General features: G+C 40.6%; 1 protein-coding gene across 1 annotated transcript in view; it reads right to left on the bottom strand.

Annotated features, from left to right (window-relative positions):
• Nucleotides 1-2,757: 2,757 nt before the first annotated feature.
• Nucleotides 2,758-21,788, bottom strand: part of Arid5b (AT-rich interaction domain 5B) — a 183,836-nt gene continuing 164,805 nt past the window's right edge. The window contains 2 exon segments of the mRNA XM_042696278.1: nt 2,758-8,983; nt 12,842-13,040. Of these exon segments, the coding sequence (XP_042552212.1) occupies nt 6,815-8,983; nt 12,842-13,040 (2,368 nt within the window). The 3' untranslated portion in view covers nt 2,758-6,814.

Below are 21,788 nucleotides of genomic sequence, written 5' to 3'. Positions count from 1 at the left end.
TTCATACTAAAGAGAACAAAATAGAATGAAAGTAAGTTCCTTTGTGATACAAAGCACATTTCTTTGTTGTTGTTGTTGGTGGTTGTGGGGCCTGAACTCTAGGCCTGGGCGCTGTCCCTCAGCTCTTTGGCTCAAGGCTAGCACTCTACCACTTGAGCCACAGCGCCACTTCCGGCTTTTTTTGCTTACGTGGTGCTGAGGAATCTAAAGTAGGGTCTCATGCATGCAAGGCAGTGCTCTACCACCGAGCCACCTTCCCAGCCTCTACTAAGCACATTTTAGTGGTTCAGTAGCCACACCAACCTATTGGCTACTGAATTTTTCAATCTTTCCATCCCAGGAAATTTATTTAGACATCTGTGCTCTAGAGAGAGTTTTAAGATTAATCCATGTAGTAGTGTTTAACTACTCAGGGAACCAGCAAACTACTCACACACAGGAGACAGGCTGTGGTCATGGCCAGAGTGATTAAATGTTCTTTATTCTTTGAAGCAGGTTAAATGCTTCACAATGTTCTTAATCCTCGGCCTGGAAAATGAAAACTTCAGGAATTTTAATGAAGGAAGCCTAAATGAATGTGATTTAGTGTGCTCTTTAGGTCAATCCAAGAAGGTTATACTTTCTTTAACATCTCTGCCCCTCATGTACTTGTTGATATATATAAAAAAAATTGTCTATTTCCTTATCACTATCAGACCTAAAACATCTGTCCACTTTGGCCACTTTCCTGGAATGTATCACTGGTCAATTTCATTGCTTTTGCTCTATGAGGGACATCTTTAGCAAAAGCACCATCCCTTCCCAACAATATTTGCTAACCAGGCCTGGTAATAATAGATAAGTCATGATGTTTCCTGTTGTGTATGAATCAAGAATGGAAGCCACAAGCACAAGTCCGAATGTGTCGGAGATGGAACAGTGGTCCTTTGATGTACTCAGGGTAATTCACCTTTGATGAGATGGTGAGGTCCACGTGTGTTAGAATGAGGGCCAGGGAATCAAGGGGCTGGTTCCTTCATAATTTTAGGGTGCTGCGTTAGCAAGTGGATGATATTCTGAAAGAGGAGGGCAGTGTGAACATCCTCCCCTAGCAGTTCCTTCTGAACCTAGAGGGATGGGCAGGCCTTCAGACTCAGCCAAAATGAGCAAAAGGGTTCTGTACCTTTCAATCAGAAGGTAGGCTTCTATTTTTTGTTTATTACCGGCATTGCTTGAACCCAAGGCCTCCTGTTTTCACTTGATTGGTTTTCTCAAGGCCAGTGCTCTACGACTTGAGTCAGAAGCTTCACACCTGACTTTTAGGTGATGAATTGAAGAGTCTCATGGACTTTCTTGCCTGTGCTGGACTTTGAATCATGATGTTTAGAGCTCAGCCTCCTGAATAGCCAGGATAACAGGTGTGAGCCACCTGTGCTCAGCCTAAAATGTAGGTTTCTTTCTCCTCCAGAGTTCAGATAACGTGATTGCTATGCTTTCGCTTCTCTTTATTCAAAGGCCTGATCAGGTGGTGGAGTCATAAGCCAAGGCTGTTCACAAAGTCATGTCCTGATCCATGTCCTTTCTTCCTCACCTCTGGGTCTCACTATACAGAGAAAGCACAGCATATTATTTTATAAATACCTCATTTCAACTAACAGTAAGCTAAGCCAAGCCAATGGAATCGTTAGAGGTAGAGGATCAAGGGAAAAATTAGACATCTTTGTCCATCACCTCTAGGTTTAGAAATAAAAGACATAGAATTCAGCCTCTAGAGTATTTTTCCCAGAGTTTTCACCTTCCTGAATATTCCACAATATTCAATTGTCTCCCTTCATCATCACTAAGCCTTTTCATTTTTCTTCCCAACTAACTTTGAAATGTGCCCACTATTTTGTTCCACCAGCTTAGTCAAAAATGACCACTGCCTTGATGTCAGGCTGCTAGCCAGGCCTGCGGGCGGTAGCCCTCTGGAGAATGGTGTTGGAAAAGACAAATCTTCACGCGTCACCTCCCCACTTCATCTCTCGTCTTGTTTTGGATAAAGACCAATGAGCTGTGTTCCTTGGGGCATTCTAATCTCACCTAACTTCATTCCCTCAGCATCATGATTATGCCACAAAGGCCTTTTCCCCTCTATTCCTATAAGAAGACAAACAGGTTCCCGCCTCGGGGCCTTTGCACACATCTTACCTTGTGCTTGAATGACTTCTTTCCCAATTCTTTCTTACCTACTCAGCTCATGCTCATCTTCCATGTATCACGTTAGTCACCACTTCCTCTACATGTGTCACTTCAGATATGGAACTCTTCTACCCCAGAACTAGGTCAGGTTGAGGTTTCACATATACAGGGGGGACTACTAGATGAACTCTTTCCCATGAGATTTAAGTTCCAGAGATGTTAATCTTTTGCTTGTCATTGTATTTAGACCTCTCACCAGTATTACCTAGCAATTGAGACATGAGTATATCTTTGTTGACTGATCTAATAAACAGGAACTTTTGTGGAAGCCCTGGGTTCAAGTCCTGACCTTGTCATTTGTTACTCATGGGCAAGTTGCTGTTTTGGCTTTCTCATCAGTAAAATGGACACACGTGAGGTTGTGAAGATTAGAGATAATATATGGTAACTGACTAATATCCTTCAGACGTCCTTTCCTTCATCATCATCATCATCATCATCATTGTCATCATCATATCATCATCATGCAATTTAGAGACCAGAAGGTAGACAGTCCCACAGGGCTCCTTAGGAAGAAGTGACAGACAGGCAAAAGGAAACAGATAGTAACATTTTTTATTAAATATTACAGTGGATCAAAAAGTACAAAATATCTCTTGCCTGCTATGTGATTGGGAAACTATTGGCACGTAATACAGTATCAAAAGCAGTAATAAGTACAATTTGGAAAACATACAAAATTGAGTGTTTATAGTTGGCTCAGCATTCATCTGGTAGTGTTTAAACTAATGCAAAGGTTACTCAGTAACCTCTCCATTGGGAAACTATATAATATCACTGGGCCATGGTACTATATACAAATCATCACCTTACAGAGCATAGAGGTTACATAGCTGGAATCACCAAAAGTATACAATATTTACAACACAGTCAAGTTTAAAAAAGTATAAACAGCCAAGAGATTATGCTGCTATTCTTCAGACATATTTCAACCATGGGGAGACAAGCAGAAATATCAAATACATCAATAGTCAGCACTGGAGTTTAAGTGCTCAGGATCATGATTGTAATGTGTGGGTCTCACCAGGGCAAAATCATTCTTATTTCTCTCTAAAATTGGGACAAGAGTAAAACCGGACCAGAGGGGACTTGGCCAACCACCACCAAATGTGACTTTGTGGGACAAGTGAAGAGAAATAAATGGTTCTCTTTGAAGGCACACGACACAAAATATTTTTCTTTTGTGGGATCACCTTAAATTGTCCATCAGACACACGAACACAGTGAAATACAGTACTTGAGAATTCATGCACCAGGTCAGAAAGTTGTACAGTCAGCATTTGAGTTTGGAGAAACCCTTCTGTATATGCCCTGATAAGCAAGTGAACTTAAAAGAGCTTCTAGCTAGTAAATAAATAAAGTCAGTCCTGTGGCAAATATTCCAAGTTCAAATCATTCATAGAATAATACTTAGTTCTAGAACTTGGTTGGGTTGGGTTTTTTTTTAAAATTAAAAGTAAAGTTTTTGAAGAAAAAAATATTGAGTTGCCAAAAGCTGGACCAGAAGTTCATATGGTAAGGTTTTTAAAAAATATTATTTGGAATCTCTGAATCTCCAATAAATCATGGACTTTGTGCATTCTGAATTGCAACATTTCTTGGAAGCCACACTCAGTAAATAGATTTATGACTCCAATGCCAATTAGATTCCAGTTTCCTTTATAGAACCACCAATAACAATGGTTTGATTGCACAAAAGCAGACTTGTGCAATTCCATTCAATAATAAGGCCCCTTGAACTCAAACAATGCAAACAAAGCCCTATTTAAGACTTTTTAAAATGTGGTTCTTAGCCAATGAAGAATTCAGTGTTGTTTTTTTTTTCTTTTTGAAAGATTTCCAAGATCTCTGTTCAGAGTTTTAAAACAAATAGCATACAGCTTCTGTTGGGAACATATACCCCACATCTCTCTTTATTTATCCTGATGTTTTGGCGAGGCCATGGGCTTCCTCAGACAGAAACAGTGAGTCTCCTCTCAGAAGAGATGAGAAAAACAAAAGCTGGACTATGTTAACATTGTTTGAAAATGGTGTGATCGAATTCCAACATGATGAAACCACACTGAAATCACTGTAGAGGGGAAAACAACACACCCTATATTCCAAATAGATAGGTGAGCTCTACCGGGGACAATCGGCCCCCTTCTCTTTTGAGAAATGAGCTCATAGAAACCACATCAGATCTAGCCCATGTCAACTGCAGAGTCACCAGAGTTCACTTTTCTTCCATGTCCTCTGATTCTGTGACCTTTCAATCTAGTGCAACTTTTTCTTTTTCTTTTTTTAAATGTGTCCTGTCCTGGCCAGCATGATACCAGCTGGAATTGAGATTTCCCCCCCTCCCCCCTCATACTTGTGCAATAGCAGGATAATCTGCATTCACACATTTATAATCTAAATTCTACTAGTCTATCTATGGTTCTATTAAATATATATATGCATATATATATATATTATTCCACAGGAAGGTAAATAATTAATTGAAGCAAATGGAACTCTTAACACTGGATCTCTACATTCTTTTGTTTCCACCTTTGGATAGTAAGTATGTTACATGGAATATTTGGCTTCATATCATGGAGACATTTTCAATACAAAAGCACGGCATGCATGGCTTTGTGTAAGAGCCGCAGTTTCTCTGTTATTGGTTTTGCTTAGTTTTGCAGTCGAGTTACCTATTTGTTACCTATTTAGAAGTTGAAAATTGTCATCAATTTTCATAGACTTAAATATCTCAGAGGTAAAAGACTTGGTTAACTATGGTTCTAAAGTCTACTGGTAGTGTTGGGAGGGGGAGAGTGGGCTGGGGACTTGGTCAAAGCATTTTTCAGCAGGGGTGGGTGGGATGGGAAAGAAAATCCACTATCGATCCATTTTTCAAGATAGTTAGGAAAGGTGTTCACCGTGCTGTTACATCTCAGGAGCAAATGGAATAAAGTGGTGAGAACTGCAATATGTATTCTCCCCATCTTTGGATTGCACGAACAGCTTGACCACTCACTTCCAACAATAAAAAAAAGTTCAGTGGATGGAACTTCCAGGTGGCTAAAAAACCTATGCGAACCACCTTATATGTGTGTGCACGCACACCAAACTCACACCCCATGCACCCAAAGAGGATGACTTTTTGGAAATGGAATCCAGTATGCCAATAATTCCCAAAGAAGGGAGAGCCTTCTTGGGAATGTCAAAAGCCAGTTGATGAAACAGTAACTGCCTAGAACTCAACAGGCCATGGTCTAGGAAAGCTGGCCGGTGATCAGACCTTCAGTTGCTCCTCCTCCTGCTGGACAGTTGAGTTTCATCCTCTTTCCAACCCCATTTCCCAGATCATTTGATGGGAGCAGTGCCAACACCAATGTAAGTCATTCTGGCTCCTGTTCTAATTGCTGAAATTCCTAAAATATCTGTGCAGCCCATAAGTATGTCTTCTAGATTCTGTTGTTATTCGGTAGTTTGCTGCCAGTAAGGTTTTGGTTTTTTATGATTCCTCTGGTATGCAGGACAGTTTCACAGCCTAGATAAGGTTAGTACAATGCTTGATATTTTCACATAACCCAATACTTCAAAGCAAAGCATTTGGCTGGGTAAGCAGTGTGTACACTCTTTCAACTCTGCCGTTTATGAGGACCAAAACCCGCCAGTTGCAGGTTTGCAAAAACAGAACCTTCTTTGCACCACTGCGTGCCCGATTGTTTCGTTTTCATTTGTTCCACTAGACTCAGTTGCTTCAATTTGTAAACAATAACTTGACCACCCAAAGCTGCTCAAAATGGTAAGATGTGAAAAAATTATAAACACACATCAACAACTTGGAAAGTCAGTCAGCTTTTAAAACAAACAAACAAACAAAAATCTAAAGCTAAAACAAAAACAAAGGACCTTAAAACAAAGGTGATACTGTTTAATTAAAAAAAGGGGGAAAAATAGGGTAAAGGAGTGGTGAAGGGGGAACAAGAGGAACAGGGAGAAAAATGGAACTACCTGTATATAAATTAGGTGAGCAAACAATGATATTGGTGGATTGAAGAAGCAAATATATACAGTTAATTTAACAGTGTTTACTTCTCTGGATTGTTTAATAGTGTCAAAATGAAAGATCTACTGAAGTTTCTCTATACATTGCATTGATTGAACGTGGAGAGGTTTATGGAAAGAGGGGCAACCCTGGCTATGTTCTGCCAGTCTTTTTCCCGCCCCTCCCTTTGAAAAGCCTGCTCTTCTGTTTTTGCCCAGGTTGTTTCCTGATCATCCAAACTCAGATGGGGGGGGGTCCCTTAATTTCTTTCTGGATATATATAAATCCCCTCAGAAAGACCCAGATGCAAAAAAAAAAAAAAAAAACAAATGATCTAGAGGTACCAGGGCATCCGTGTTGGGTGGGGATCAAGACTGATCAGCCAGGCTGCTGTCGTCCCAGAAAAATCAGGCAGGTTCACGTCCCCTCTTAGCCTCTATGGCTGGGAACTAATCATATGCCCCCACCTAGATTAGAAGGAATACTAACTTCTAACTCTGCAAGCCATCACCCCAGGATTAGGTGTGAAGCTACACCACTAGGCTGGCCATTTGGAGATTCTGGGCAGAGCAGGCCTTACAGTTTTGTACTAGGATGTACGGATGACAGCTGGGAAGATGGAAAGGCAGCTTGAGGATTGATAGCAGCTAAAGGGTAGATGCTGTTGTGCAAAAGGTCCCCGTATGAACTTCCCACAGGTGTGGCTGCAGCCAAGTGTCTATAGAGCTGCTGAGAATTTGTGGGCGATGTAAAAATTCCTCTTTGCATCACAAGTGAGTGGAAAGCCAGGGGCTGCATGAGTGGAGAAAGCACAGTCTGGTTTTTCAAGTACTGCAGAGAATGAGAATATCCAGCTGGAAGCCGGGAATTGAGGCTTGAGCTGCACAGGTTCCCAGAATACAGACCTGGGAAGATAGGGGAAGAGAGGGGAAGCTTGTGGCCTTCCGATCCACCCCCTGAATGCCCACCATAGGCTGCCTTGCTGCCCTCACTCTCCTGCTCAGAGGCCTTCTCTTTCCCGGACATTTCCTTGGACGGGTCCAGAGGAGACACAGCCCGGGCCTTTTTCCCAGCAATCACCAGGTCCAAATCCTCCAAGCTGCGCTTGATGGGACGTGCAGCCCCTATGTTCTGAGGACTCATTTTCCGATGCAGGATAGGATGGACCATACCTTCCATCTTTCGGAAATTCTCCAGTCTCACGTGGTGAGGTTTGCCCGATCTTGAAAGCGATTCAGCGTATTTTTTAGGGGCTGACATGGTCATGGGAGATACCCTGCAGGCTTTAGGGTGACAGTCTCGGCTCTGACTGCTGATGACTTGGAACTGGGAGCTGCCTTTGTTATCCTGGGGTCCTGTGGCCGAGTGAGCGAGGCCCAGGACTTTGCCAGTTGGTTTGTGTGGGTTCTTGGGAAGGCTCAAATCCGTGGGCTGATCATCTGTAGGGGCTTCTGCAGAGGTCAACTTCTTGTCTTGCAGATGTAGAGAAGCGAGATAATTTACATGGAGCTTTTCCTGGTGTTTATGAGAAGGAAAAGAACCATTCTCCGATTCCCTGTACATGTCCCTGGAAGAGGGGTACTTGGATGCCTGCTCGTTATGAAGATGGTGCTCAGTGTGGCGGTAGAGGCTGTGGAGGTGTGGAGACGAGTAGAAGTCTGCCAGGAAGCTAGGCATGTGGGAATGAGGGAGTGCCCTTTTGTCTAACAGTTTCTCCTTGCCCTCCTGAATTTCTTGCTTCAGGACATAGGAGTCAGCCAAGGAGCTCAGGTGATGCTTGGAGAAGCTGCAGCGGTGGGCATCTGATCGACTCAGTTTGTCGTGCTTAAAGATGTCGTTGATGCTCTTTCTGTCCTCTGAGGGCTTGCTTTTGAAGCTCTGGACGTGCTGAATCACGGATGGCCGGCTGACCGCCATGTGGTCAGTGCTTTGGCTGTGGTGGGCCGGGGACAAACCAGAACATAAGTCATCCCTGGGGATCAGCTTCTTTTTGCTGATCAGAGGAGGTGGGGAGCCATAGGGATAGCTGCTGGAGAGGCTAGCCCCGCTCACTTGAGACAAAAGCTTTTTCTTGGCCAATGGGGACATAATGCCGGGGTTGCCCCTGGAGTAGAGCAGGGGTGTGTAATTGAGTCCATGGTTCTCATTCATGGGTCCGGTCAGGTCTTTGTCCTTGAACATGTCAAATGACTGGACCACAAGGACCTTGGGGGTTTGCTTCAGTGCATTGTGGATGTCGTCACTGCCCAGCTGGTCTACTTTCACAGTGCAGTTGGCAATGTAATCGGCCATGGCGGGAAGCTTGTCATCTTCTACCTCATTCTGGCTTGCCAGTGATGGCTGCGTGGCAGGGAAGCTGGAAAAGGATGTGTCTTGGAGGTCACTGTCGGGGTTCTCTGCCAAACAGCAAGGTTTGGCTTCTTGCTTTGAGTCCACCAGGGCACTGGCAGAGGAGAGGGGTGGTTTGCCGACCACAGGCGCTGGGGGTGGATCCCTTTCAGGGGCGAGGGATGTGCTGGGGAGCTGGGGTGCAGAGCCCTTCTCGCCCACCTCCTCGGCTTCCTTCTCACTGCTGGATCCTTGGTCAGCTTCACCTTCTTTCCCTGGGTCTGCTCGGGCCACCAGGGGTCTTGGTGTAAAATCCTGGAACCCCTCCGTTTTTTTCTTTATGTCTGCTACCGGGAGAGGCTCGGTGACACTTTTCAGGTTTAAAGTCTCATGTTCTTTCTCTTGTTCTGATGACACCTAATAAAATATTTCAGAAGATAGTCAGAAGAAAACCAACTACACCAACATGCTCTGCTTTGAAATAAAATACCACACACAGCAGTTTCCCTTGAAAACAGGTTGTCAATCAGCTCCCTGAGTTTCTGTAAGGCTTTATTACTCCCCAATCATGGCTCTAAACAAAGAAATCTAAATTACAGAAACATTAGGCAAATATGCATATTCACTCCAGTACCTTATGAGACACCTATCAAAATAGCAAAGTGCTATGTGCTGGTGGTATACCATCCTGTCACTCCTTGATTCTAATATATACTTTAATTCTAAGGTTGTCTTCTTGTCAAATCAGTCAATTATCCAAATGGGTTTTAAATTACATGTTGTGTTTTATGACACTTCTGAGAAAGATTTTTTTTTAAGCATCTTTCTTTCAAAAAAATCTAACCAACCCCACGTCAACAACAACTAACAAACTGACTCTTTGCTTCTCTTTGAAAGAGCAAATTCCTTCCTAAGGGGTTGACTAGGACAGATGCACTGAAAATTAGTGGTGGCGAGGTGTTAATAATTCCTACTCAGCATCACATGGCACAAGCAAATGCTAAGACATGAAGGAAGCATGCAGATGGAATCTGCATAGAGGATAGGCTAAGTCCTTCTACAGTATAGAAAACTCCATTGCTATTAAATCAGAATTGTCAAAATGCACATATTGTATGCCACCGCAAGTATTGCTTTGCTGTTCATTCCCATAAAAAGTTTTAGTCAATAATAAGGATTCTTTATCTGTGTCTCTATTCACAGAAGTTGGAGGCAAAATTCTACCCCCTCTTTTTTAATTGCATTATGTGGCTGCGTAAGCTTTGACCTTAAAAGGTCATTTTAACTTTCCATCTGTGATCAAGTGGGCTGCTGCCAAGCCTTTTCTAAATGACCATCATTCTGCCTTGACATAGCTTGGTGGGATAGTCACTGAAGAAATGGTACTGAGTTGGTCTCCCCTCCCCTGCCCTAATCTCACCCCTCCAAGTTTGTTCCTCTCAAGAAGAGAAATACTATCCATATTTATCCATATTTGCATCTCTGAGTGAGGCTGAAAGTGCTGGTTTGGGGATATTTAGGAACAAAAGCCACACCCACTTCATAAATATTTTTCCTCAAACCGACTGAAGTGTGTCCCAGCCTTGTAGCAAAGTACATGTCCTCTTCTACTTTGTTCATTAATAGCTGCCTTTCCTAGTACAAATATCATGGCTTGTCCTACATTAGTAATCACCATTGGTCTCTTGAGCTTCTTGTTACATAAAAATACAGAAAAAAAATGAGTAAGTGCAAAAGCAAATTACATTTAATTGTTAGCCTGGTGGGGCTATAGTTTGAAGTATGGCTGGGAGATACTCAGCTCCATTGACATTTCTGTGACCTTGGCCTTCAGCTACACTGAAGTCTCACACTTCTGGTTACAAAATAGGTTTGGGGGCTTTGGAAGATAGGCAGAAAAGGGCAAGAGGCTTTTTTATAAGGTAGTATTTTATGAGCTGCTTCGGCGTGTTAAGTATGAAATGATAGCTTTGTACTATGCAGTTTGCAATCTAAATATCTAAAGATTGGAGATTTGACTAAGAAAGATTTATCACCCCTCCAATCTCCGTTAAGTTCAGCACCTCATATAAAATAAATGATAGCCAATAGGTCAGGCACAATTGGCTTATGCCTGTAATACTAGCTACTCAAGAGGCTGAGATCTAAGTATCTTGGTTCAAAGCCAGACAGGGCAGGGAAGTACATGAGACTATTTATTATAACCTACCAAAAAGCTGGAAGGAAAGCTGTAGCTCAATTGGCTGAGCACTAGCTTTGAGAAACAAACAAACAAACCCTCAGGTTTATGGTCTAGGTATTGAGTTCAAGCCCCCAGGACTGACACAAAACAACAAATAAAAGCACAATAACAAAAGTTAAAAACAACAAATGACAATTAAATCTAAACCTCAATCTCTAAATGCAGCCACTAACAAGAAATATATCTAGTCAATCACATGTGTCTCTCTTGGAGGTGATGAGTGACTTTTATTAGAATCTTGAACGTGGTAGGATATTCTGGGCACTTTAGATAACCCCACATGACAATCTTTGAAACTCCATATACTTACAGCCCACTCCCTGAAAAGGGACAACTGCTCTCTAAGAAACAGGGACCCTGGGAGCTGACAGCTTTTCTTGACTCTGGGGAGCAAAGCTCCTCTCTTAGGAATGGTCTTTTTCTATAACTGATGGCTCCACATATGAGCTAAGGATCCTTCTAAGGCTAACAAATCAATTGTTTCAAACTTCGGCAAATGGAGCATTCAGACTTCAGCTGGCCCCTAAGCCTTCAGTTTGTCCACTGATGCTTTGGCAGCATTTTGCATATGGTATCTAATAGAACTCACTGATCCAGAGCCCTATAATAAATCACCAGGCCAACAGGATAAAGGAAGAATGGAATGTAAGCCTTAACTTGGAATTTCCTTGCTTTTGGCCATTTATGTTGCAAACTTGCAGATGTTCAGAAGTCTGCATTGCCTTTTTTCCATCCCCTTCCTTTTTAAGTGACTAGAACTTAAAATAATTATAAATGTAAAGATATACACAAAAACCAAATTTCTCCTCTTAGTATTAGTATTATTTTCTAACAAGGAAGAAGTCAGTTGAGAAAGTTAAAATCTAGTTTGGGGTGTGTGTGTGTGTGTGTGTGTATGAGAGAGAGAGAGAGAGAGAGAGAGAGAGAGAGAGAGAGAGAGAGAAATGGTGTTTAATTAGGGAGTCTCTTATGTGTTCATTATAAACCTGATTTTTAGAGGGTGTTTAATATCAGCACCAAAATTCCCTTGGGGGTAGAATCCTAGAACATGCTGTCTCCAAATGTGGCTGCTAAGTTGTTGTTGTTGTTGTTTTTAATGGGCAGCTGTCTTCCTCTTCTTCTTCTTCTTCTTCCTCTTCTTCTTCCTCCTCCTCCGCCTCCTCCGCCTCCTCTTCCTCCTCCTCCTCCTCCTCCTCCTCCTCCTCCTCCTCCTCCTCCTCCTCCTCCTCCTCCTCCTCCTCCTCCCCCTCCCCCTCCCCCCTCCTTCTTCTTCTCCTTTCTTTTCTTTTTTTAAATTCATGTTGAAACAGAGCCCAGATCAGCCTCTATGGCTGGCTCAGCACTGACAGTAATGGGTTTTCTACTAAAGAGCTGTTGGGGGTTGTGGATAGCTAAGGCTTGTTTAAAAGGTTCAGAAACTACCTGTTAATATGAGAGATAATAATGGCTTCAGAGAAACCACTTCAAAATTCCCCTATAAACAATATGTACTTCAGATCTTGCTAAATTGGTCTCAACCAAGGACTGGAGCATGGAGGTCAATTATGGGAGGGAAACACACCTCTCAAGTTTTCATGAGAGTCCTGCAGAGACACAGCACAGCAATTTCTACAGCCCTCCTCCCCGGACCCTACAAAATCATACAGTCTCCACAGATAAACAAGCTGTGGAATAGTCAAGGAACCACATCTTCAGGATGGAATGCCTTGGTTTCGGAGAAGCTATAATGTTTACTTCTATCTCAAAGTCTGAGCAATTCCTGTCAGTTTTGTCCAGAATGTTTTCCTCTTTCTAGACTCTATACTTGGCCTATCCCATTCCATATTATGCATGATATTTCAGTTTTCAACTAAAAAAAAAAGAGTTTGTATGGATTAGGGAGGTCTTTTAGGAACTATAAGGGTCAGACTTGGTGATTTTGTAGCTTAGTCATCAGCCAGGTAGGAAGAGTCCAGCTACAGATTTGGATTCTAGAAAACCTGGAGTTCTGATGTGTCTCAGAGATGGGTCTTCTTTGGAACATAGCTACTTACCTCCAACGTATCCTGGGGCTTTGGGGCATTCTCTTTTTCTTTCTTGCTCTTTGAAATTTCATGTTTGATGCGTTTGGCTCCTGATACTTTTGTTTTATTCTCATTTTCCTGTGAACTGTTCTCCTGTTTCCGAGGTTTGATTGGAGGCAAGGGCTTATCTTCCTCTCCCTTAATAAACCTTTCATATGGGAGGATTAATCTAAATGAAGAACAGAACAGATGACAAATCAGTTGACCAGTTCAGGAACATCAACACTGAAACTTTGCTTTATTTTTTTTCAGTAGAACAGTTCTTTGTATCTTCAGGGGACGTGTGCCAAGTCCCACAGTGTAGGCCTGAAATCATTTAATTTATGAATCAGACGTACTAAGAGATTAATAACCATAACTAATAATAAAATATAGCAATTGTAGCTATACACAAAAGTAAAAGTTATATAGACGAGGCCTTCCTTTCTTGAATGACCTAACATAATATTTTTTAACTGTGGCCTGGGTAACTGAAGCACCAGAAAGGAAAAGTAGAGGTGAGAGGGGCTATATAGTATGATTAACTTGTTGAGTGACTCTGTCATATGGATGCATTCTAGAAAGTTGTACAGTTTGGCAGTATTTGATCTCTTAAACATTTCTCAGCAAGACAGACTTCCTTTTGGTTTTGTGGATCTGTATACCAAGGACAGTAATAGAAGCATCATCACAGCCCATGGCCAAATGCCAACAGCATCTCAACAATCAAACCATTATTTATCAATCACCTACTATGTGACAAGAAGTGCTCTAAGCACCAGGACTCAGCAGTGGATCACATACTCAAAGATTGTATTCTGGGAGAGACTAGTACAGGCCCACGTATATTATGTAGAGCATTTGCACAATCTCCATCAAATCGCTATGGAATATTATTATTATTATCTTTATAACAGAGGATATAACTGAAATGGTTAAATAATTTGCCCAAGGGTTACATCACTCAGAGCTCAAATTTGCAATCTATTTTGCATACCTTCAAATTTTTAATTTTTATTTAGCTTGAAATATAGACCTAACACCTGAGATTAGAAGGTCAAGTAGAGACAAGCCGGGTGTGGCCAAGATGGCCACAATTAAAAGGAGGTTATGCCAGCCCTGCGAGGTCTGTTTAGGGGGTACCAAATAAAAGAGGGTCCCAGCAAAAAGGAAGCAGACCAACCACTGAAGCCACAAAAATCAGAGGGCTGAAAAATTCAAGCATTTTAATTACATAACTTTTTAAACAAAGTGCATAAAATTGCTCTAAAAAGAGAAACATCAAACAGCTCTGGTTTTAATCTGTTTTCCCTTTGCGACCAGCTCTTGATCTGAACGGGAAAAAGAGCTGATGTAATTAAAAGGCACGGATTGCATTACAATCTCAGTTTCAACTTCAGTGATTAAAGTTTTTATAATGCATTTGGTATGATTAATGACTCACTGTGGGATTAATACAAGACTCAGCCTTTAAAATATGAACTTTAATACGGCAACATAATTTGTTTTAAATAAGACAAGTTGACTCAATGAAGAAAATGTACTTGGCTTATAGACAACAAGAAAGCTGTTTAAATATTGGGAATCCTAGTTTTTATTTATTTATATTTTAAACCCAGGCAAAAACTTCCCTAAATTTAGAATAGTTGTTAGCTATTTTAAAATGGATTTCTAACTACATATTCTGGATCTCAGCTACCTAATCACATACAACTGTTCAGGTTTGGAAGCAAACCTAAATATTTCATTGTTTGATAACATATCAAGTAAACTGTGGGAAAATCAAATCCAAATTTATAGTATATTAGAAACAAAATCCATTTACTGAGCATGCTCGGACATGGAGTCATGAATAATACTTTGGAGCCTCATAACTGGCAGTGGGCCAGCCATGAAGATCAACACAGCCCATGGGGAATAGTTATCTTCAGATCCCATTACAAACTGAGTTTAAACATGTTACAGCTGCTCAAACTGGAAACTGCTCTCTCTATGCAGACACACTAAAATAATATATGGCTGCCAGATACCTGCTTCCCACTGTAATATTGCAGTTAATGTTTATATAATAAAAAGCATAACTAAGCAGAAGAGAGGAAAAAGCAATCTTGTTCATACTTGAATTGACTCTGTCTCATCTGTACAGTCCCTGACCTTCTCCCCAATTCTTTTTCCTCTAATTCTTTTTCTCTCTGCCTTGTTCTGCCAAGGACTTTGTTCCTTCTAATATTGGCAGGGACAGGTTCTTTTTTTTTTGTCCAGGAGCAAAATGCATTGAATATTTGAAAACTGGAAAAATAGTTTAAATTGAATTTAATGAAAACATATTTTATTGTTGGGCAGATAGGTTTGTTTTACTTTTGTTTTGTTGTCATAGAAACCCAAGGAGCTCAGAAGCCTGGGTATTCCAACAGTTACCATTTGTGGACACCACCCTTCCCACCCTTCCCCCACCTCCATTCTCTAATTGAGGGAACCTGCATTCTGGGGAAGGATGCAATAGAGTGTAGGGAGGGGTATGAGGGAAAAAGTAGAGAGCCCTAGAGGCCCCCTGATAGGCTCTGATTGTATTGGGCCAACTCAGCTCTCCAGATGATGACCAAGGAGTCTTTAATTTTATATTACAATTTTGCAAGTTCATGAGGCAGAGCAACATTTTTGTTTTGGATCATTTTAGTTTTCTTTACTATTTTTTTCTCCTTCTTTTCGCTCAGCTCAGCAGCTGGCAGGCTGACAGCAGTAAAGAAAAAAAATACATTTCAGTTTGCTGGTCAAAGGCCTAAAGCCAGAAGCAGGAAATCTGGAATTAAATGTTTCTTGTATCTAGAAAGAGGCATGACTAAGGTAAAACTGAATCCCAACACTAGCTCTGCTTGTTCAAGGCTTGCAGAAGGAGAGAGAGAAAGGGAGAAAGAGAGAGGGAGGGAGGGAGGGAGGGAGGGAGAGAGAGAGAGAGAATATGCTAGTTTAAAGGTCAACTTAATGTTTTTCTTCCCCTGCTAAATCATTGAAAGATAATTATAGTGGCTCAGGGAAAAAAGGCTCCCAAAATAAAACAAGAAAGGCAGCAGTTAAAAGGAAACAAGTAGAAATATGACCAGCTAAGCCCTGAAGAACGGGGCTGGGTTTTGCACAGCACACAAACAATCACTGTTTCATAGAGCGATTTCCGTTTGGTATAATTTTCACTGAATGTTTTTTTTCAGTTATCCTGTCATGGTACAACACAATTACCCCACAGGATATGATCTTATCATTTGATTATTAGAATTTTTTACAGTACAAGAGGACGAAAGCTATGAAAGGTTTCTGAACATTTCAACATTCCATGTACACATAGTACCATTAGCCAATAAAAGGTCAGCATTGCCTAATGCAGGATGCTGTGTAGGTTTGAATTCAATCAAGAATCCAGTATAATGCAATATGCATATGCCTCATGAATGATGATTCTTCAAATATTTGTAATACCACAAAGATTTAATCAGTTTCCAAATTGTATAGATAAAAAACAAAAAATGCACCCAGCTTCCAAAGAAGTCATTACACTGGAGAGCTTGCATGTCTTGGGAATGCAGGCTGGGTATTAGGTATTAGGCTGGAAGTATTGAACAAGCTAAGCAATATATTTATTAGGAAATCTAGAGAGTGTTTTTTTCCCTCCTCTCCTGATTTACATCTAGTCTGAGCAAGTGAAAGCTGGGTAGATAAATGGGTCTTTATTATTATCCAGATTTCACATTTCAGATTAGCAAAATGCTTATTTATGATGCCATTAAATGGATCTGAAATAGGTAAGCCATCATGTATTAAAAAATAACATCTTTTCATAGGCACAAGATTTGTAGCAGCATGAGATTTTATTTTTCCCTTGGAATAATACAAGAATAACATTTTCCACCCCAAAGCAGAAACAGTAGGGGAGCCTTTTGCTATCACGGAGATTCTTATTAAATTCAGTCACTGTGAAAAGCAAGATTTTTTTTTTCTCCTTCTCATTCTTCTCCTCCTTTTTAAATAAAGAAGACTTAAAAATCAACCCAAGTTAAAATTAACCAATCAATGGCATTATAACCCTTGATTTATTAGTGTTTGAGCTGGTAAATTATCATCATATATGAAATTGCTGGTTTGAAAAGATTTCAGCTTTGCTAAATCTCAAGTTAAATAATGGTGCTCGGTATACTAGCTTTTTAGATCTGCCTCATCTGATATTATAAAAAATTCAATACATTTCTCTACAGCACAAGTCAGAGGTCAGCAAATCTATTACAGTAATGTAAGTAATCTGGCAACCTGCCAACTCTTTCTCCCTTTTATTATTTTTTTAAACACCAAGGCAGATAATTTTATATTTACAAAGTCTAAAATCCTCCAGGGCTTTGCCTCTCTTTCTCAACACAAAGCAGCAGGCTGACATTAGAGAAATGTATATCACACATGTTTTTATCATTTGCATCTTATACAAAAGAAGAAAAGACCCTTCATCTTTTTTAGGTACCACTCCCTACCCTTCCCTATAAGCTGAGGAAAAATGATGTCAAATCTCATATGAGCGAATAACCACTAATGTCTCCTGTATTGATTAATGCTTGCATGGAATGACTGAACTTTTGGGCCAAAACATTTAGCAAACAGTGCTTAAGCAGAGAAATGAGAATCCATCTATTTATAGAACTCTGAAAAATGATATTATAATAATGTCTGGAACCAATTCAATTCAGAAAGGGAAAAAAAGAAGTAAGAAATCTTTAGGGTTGTACTTGAATCACGAGTTTACCTCAATTACTTTATAGGTACTTTTATGGCACTTTAAACCAGTGAAAAATTCCAGATTTGGATATTTTGATGGTTTCATTGGAGCAGAATATTTCAATGGCAAAGGGAAATTGATATACATGGTAGGTCAAAAATGCTACTACTACTATTACACTATTAGAGATGTGTGTGTGTGTGTGTGTGTGTGTGTGTGTGTGTGTAGAAAATAAATGACATTTTGGTTCCACTGGGGCTTCGGACCTGATCTGATCCCAAATGGACTCATTACATCTCTGAGTTGATTCCAGAGTTGATAAATTCTAAGGCTTGGCCAGACATTTTCCTTCACAGCCAGAAATTGAAAATATAACTTCACTGTGAAGTGTGGGAAGCAATCTTTCGCCAAATATGGAGCCAATAGAAGGTATATTTTTCCTTCCTGAAGATGAAGTACAAAAACTTTCCAATCTCACATAGTGCTCACTTCTCAAGGTGCTAGACCATGACTATAAAAAATGGTAGAAGAACGTTTGGGTAGTAGGGTACCCAATCAAAAGCCAAATACACCAATGAATAATGTCAATGTGTGGAGAGACCAGAATGTTTCCTCAGTAGGTACAACACTGGGACACAATAGCAATTGGGTTGCTTTGTTCCTGTTCTTTTTATAAGCCAGGTTCCATTGGACAGGAGATGGGTCCCTCCTAATGCCCTCCATTTTATGATATAAACTTTAGTGGAAAAGAAAAATAATGTGTGGAATGTGAGAAGTGAAATATCAGACACCAAGAAAGCTGCCAAAGAGGCCTCCAGTGTCACTGTTTAAAGGAGCAGGATGGGAAATGAAAGTTCTGAGTTTGGACTCAGCTTCAAATCATGGAGTAAGAGACATGCTGATATGCCTGGCAAGAGCCATCTGAGCTAAGAAAATGTCAGGAGAGTACAGCCTGGGTCTGTATGAATCCTTATTTTTACTTTAATGAAGTAGTTGTACAAAGGGGTTTCAATTCAATATATCAGATGTCAGTTTCAGAGTATTATGAATCGTGATCGATATGTCACTCCTTTTATCATTTCAACCCCTCCCCATATCTCCCAACTCTACCCATCCTCTCAATTTTCCTGCTTCCATTTTCACATATCGTCACTGAATATTATGACTGTATTTGTCCATCCTTCCTCCTTCCATTCATCATCCCCCACTTTAACTTTACCCTCCCTCCACACGTTTTTTTTTTTTTTTTTTTTTAAAGAAGTATGAATCATTTGTATTCTGTGCCAACATACCGTAAGGGTACAGGGTCCATTATTATCAAGAACCAAAAAATAAGCACTTGTCAGAAAACTCTCTTCCCTGGGAAAATGATCTGTTTACCAGGGGGCTCTGTTACCTACTGTAATGACAGGAGAAGTTGAATGAGAAGGGTTGTTGAATGACTCATGTCTACAATCCCAGCTATGTGGAAATGTAACCAGGAAGGTGGTGCTCTGAGCCCTGCCTGAGGGGAAAAACCATGAGACCCCTTCTGAAAAGTAGCTAAAACAGGAAAGGGCAGGGGCATGGCTCAAATAGTATTAAGTATGAGGCTTTGATTTCATACTCCAGTGTCACCACTACCAAAAACATCCCCCACACATGAAGAAAACTTTTGAGAAGTTCAATAACCCCCACCTACTCCTTTTGGAACTGGAGAGAGAAAAGAGTTTTATCTTAGGTCCAGTGATAAGAATTCTTTTTTTTTTTTTATTTTTTGGTCGGTCATGGGGCTTGAACTCTGGGCTTGGGCGCTGTGCTGTCCTTGTGCTCTTCAGATCAAGGCGAGCGCTCTACCGCTTGAGCCACAGCACCACTTCCCAGTGATAAGAATTCTGACATCTCCTTCCATGATCTTGGAATTACTATGATCCTAAGTGAAGAGAAAGGTATAATATGCTGGGACTCAGCAAGATTGGTGGCTTGGGAGAGGTAGCTCAAGGATGACTTCCTCTAAACTGGAGTTACATGGACTATAGGGTTTTAGAAAAGAGTCAAAGGTGAGTGAGGGGCTAGAAACTTTATTTTAAAAATATATTACTATATTAGCCGGGTGCTGGTGGCTTACGCCTTTAATCCTCGCTACTCAGGAGGCTGAGAACTGAGGATCATGGTTCAAAGCCAGCCCGGGCAGGAAAGTCCGTAAGACTCTAATCTCCAATAAACCACTAGAAAACCGGAAGTGGCGCTGTGGCTCAAACGGTAGAGCACTTGCCTTGAGCTGAAGAGCTGAGGGAAAGCACCCAAGCCCAGAGTTCAAGCCCCACGGCCAACAAAACAAATAAATAAATAAAAACACATTTATATAACTATATTATTTTATGGATGATAAAAATTAACTTTCAGAGCTAAATGATTAAGTGCCTAGACAATTGACCACAGCTATGAAGTCCCCAAGTTTGAGTTCAAGCACAACTCTTCCAGCCACTTCTATTCCAAGCTGCTTTTCAGCTCAGCACACAACTGTTTACCATCATATATTATCTGAGAAATATTAACATAGGGAAGACACTAATGATCACCTCACTTCAGGTTGGGGGAATTTGCAGCTCCCAAGGAATTGTCTAAGAGATCAGTGTGAATGTTCTCCATCTCTCACAGGCAGTAGACCCATGAAATATTGGTGGTCACTCTACAAAGAGATCACTACAGCAGAAGCAGCAGCATGGCGTGAGGACTGTGCACCTGACCTATCTTATAATCTTCCTCAATCACCATGCCGCAACTCTTCAAGAGGTAAGATCTAGTTGTATCAAGCCCTGCTTAATATTGTAATGGTAAGAGCTGCTCAAGAATTAGATCCTGCATGAACTCCATCTAGGGGTTCATCATGCCACGTGTGAGTTTCCCATGATCCCCCTAACAGACTTCATTGGCTTTGCTTCAATGGTGTCTCCCTTCCATTTCCAAGGGTGTGTAGAATGATGTTATTCTCTGGCCTTTCAAATGAAGACCACATTGGAGACAGCTGGAATGGGCTTAAAGAAGCTGAGTTTGTACTCTAAGGATTAAAATACGTGCTCATGACAGAGAAAACAAACCATAAACAGCACCTAGTCCTCCACAGGGCCAGCCAGCAAAACATGGCAGCAATTTATTCTTCTCAATGAGAAAATCCTAACTCATAATGGAGTCACATGGATCCATTTCAAGAGCAGATGAACATTATTTCAAAAATTATAAACAAACAGAACTATAGTGTTTTCAATGGGCTGTGGGCCACACAGATGAAGGCATGCGTGTCTATATGTAAGGAGGGGAAAAAAAGGCCAACAGCTATTGCACTTAAGTTAGAATCTATGCATGTTAGAAACCACTGGTTCCAAAGCTTCTGAAGTGCTCACCAACTTCCCACAACATTTATGACTTTAGCCAAACTTTGTAAGAACATGTACAAAAACAAAATGTTCCAAGAGGGTTTTCAGTGGATGAGTTAAAGATATATTTTAATGGTAAACAATTACATTCTTCTGTCATCTGATCCTTTTTTTTTTCCCCTGCCTTTCTTTTTTGGAAACATGCTTTCTGAATTTTCAATAGCTCCTTTGTGGAGGCATCTGTTACTCACATAATTGAAAAGATGTTTGTGCAGTGGTATGCTTGAGAGTAGTTATTTAATCTTAATGATAAAGCCCCGAGGACAGAAAATCATACGTAGAAACCTCTTGTTATTTATCACAAAGAAAAAGGGCTATGATACCTCACTGTACTCTCAAATTTAAATCCATGCTTGATGTAAACTATCAATCAAATACAGGGACCTGTAAAGTTTCTTAAATAGTTATAGTGAGCCCCAAAGGGATAGGGGGAGGTGGGGTGGGGATAAATACAGGACAATAAAAGGACCTTGACAAGCAAAAAACTGCTGTTTGGCAAGCATTTTTTTTTTTAAGGAGGGTCAAACAAAGAACTTGCTGTAGTTTACAGCATGACAGACATACTTGATTAGTTTGTGCCTTGAGGGTGTTTTTACACTCGACAGTGTAAACTCCAACTTCTATTAATTACATGTTGCATTTAGAGGCAAATTTAAGAATTTTTAAATAAAGTGGTTTTGCTTTTTTTCTTTTAAAAAAAAAACAGAAACCAGTTTTTCTACTCCAAGGCCTGGCTAGAGCTTTGTTTTCCTTTTTCCAAGTTTCTGGA

The sequence above is a fragment of the Dipodomys spectabilis genome, unplaced genomic scaffold, assembly GCF_019054845.1.
Source record: "Dipodomys spectabilis isolate Male_0828 unplaced genomic scaffold, ASM1905484v1 ptg000207l, whole genome shotgun sequence".
NCBI lineage: Eukaryota > Metazoa > Chordata > Mammalia > Rodentia > Heteromyidae > Dipodomys > Dipodomys spectabilis.
This window is presented reverse-complemented; position numbering and strand designations above follow the sequence as displayed.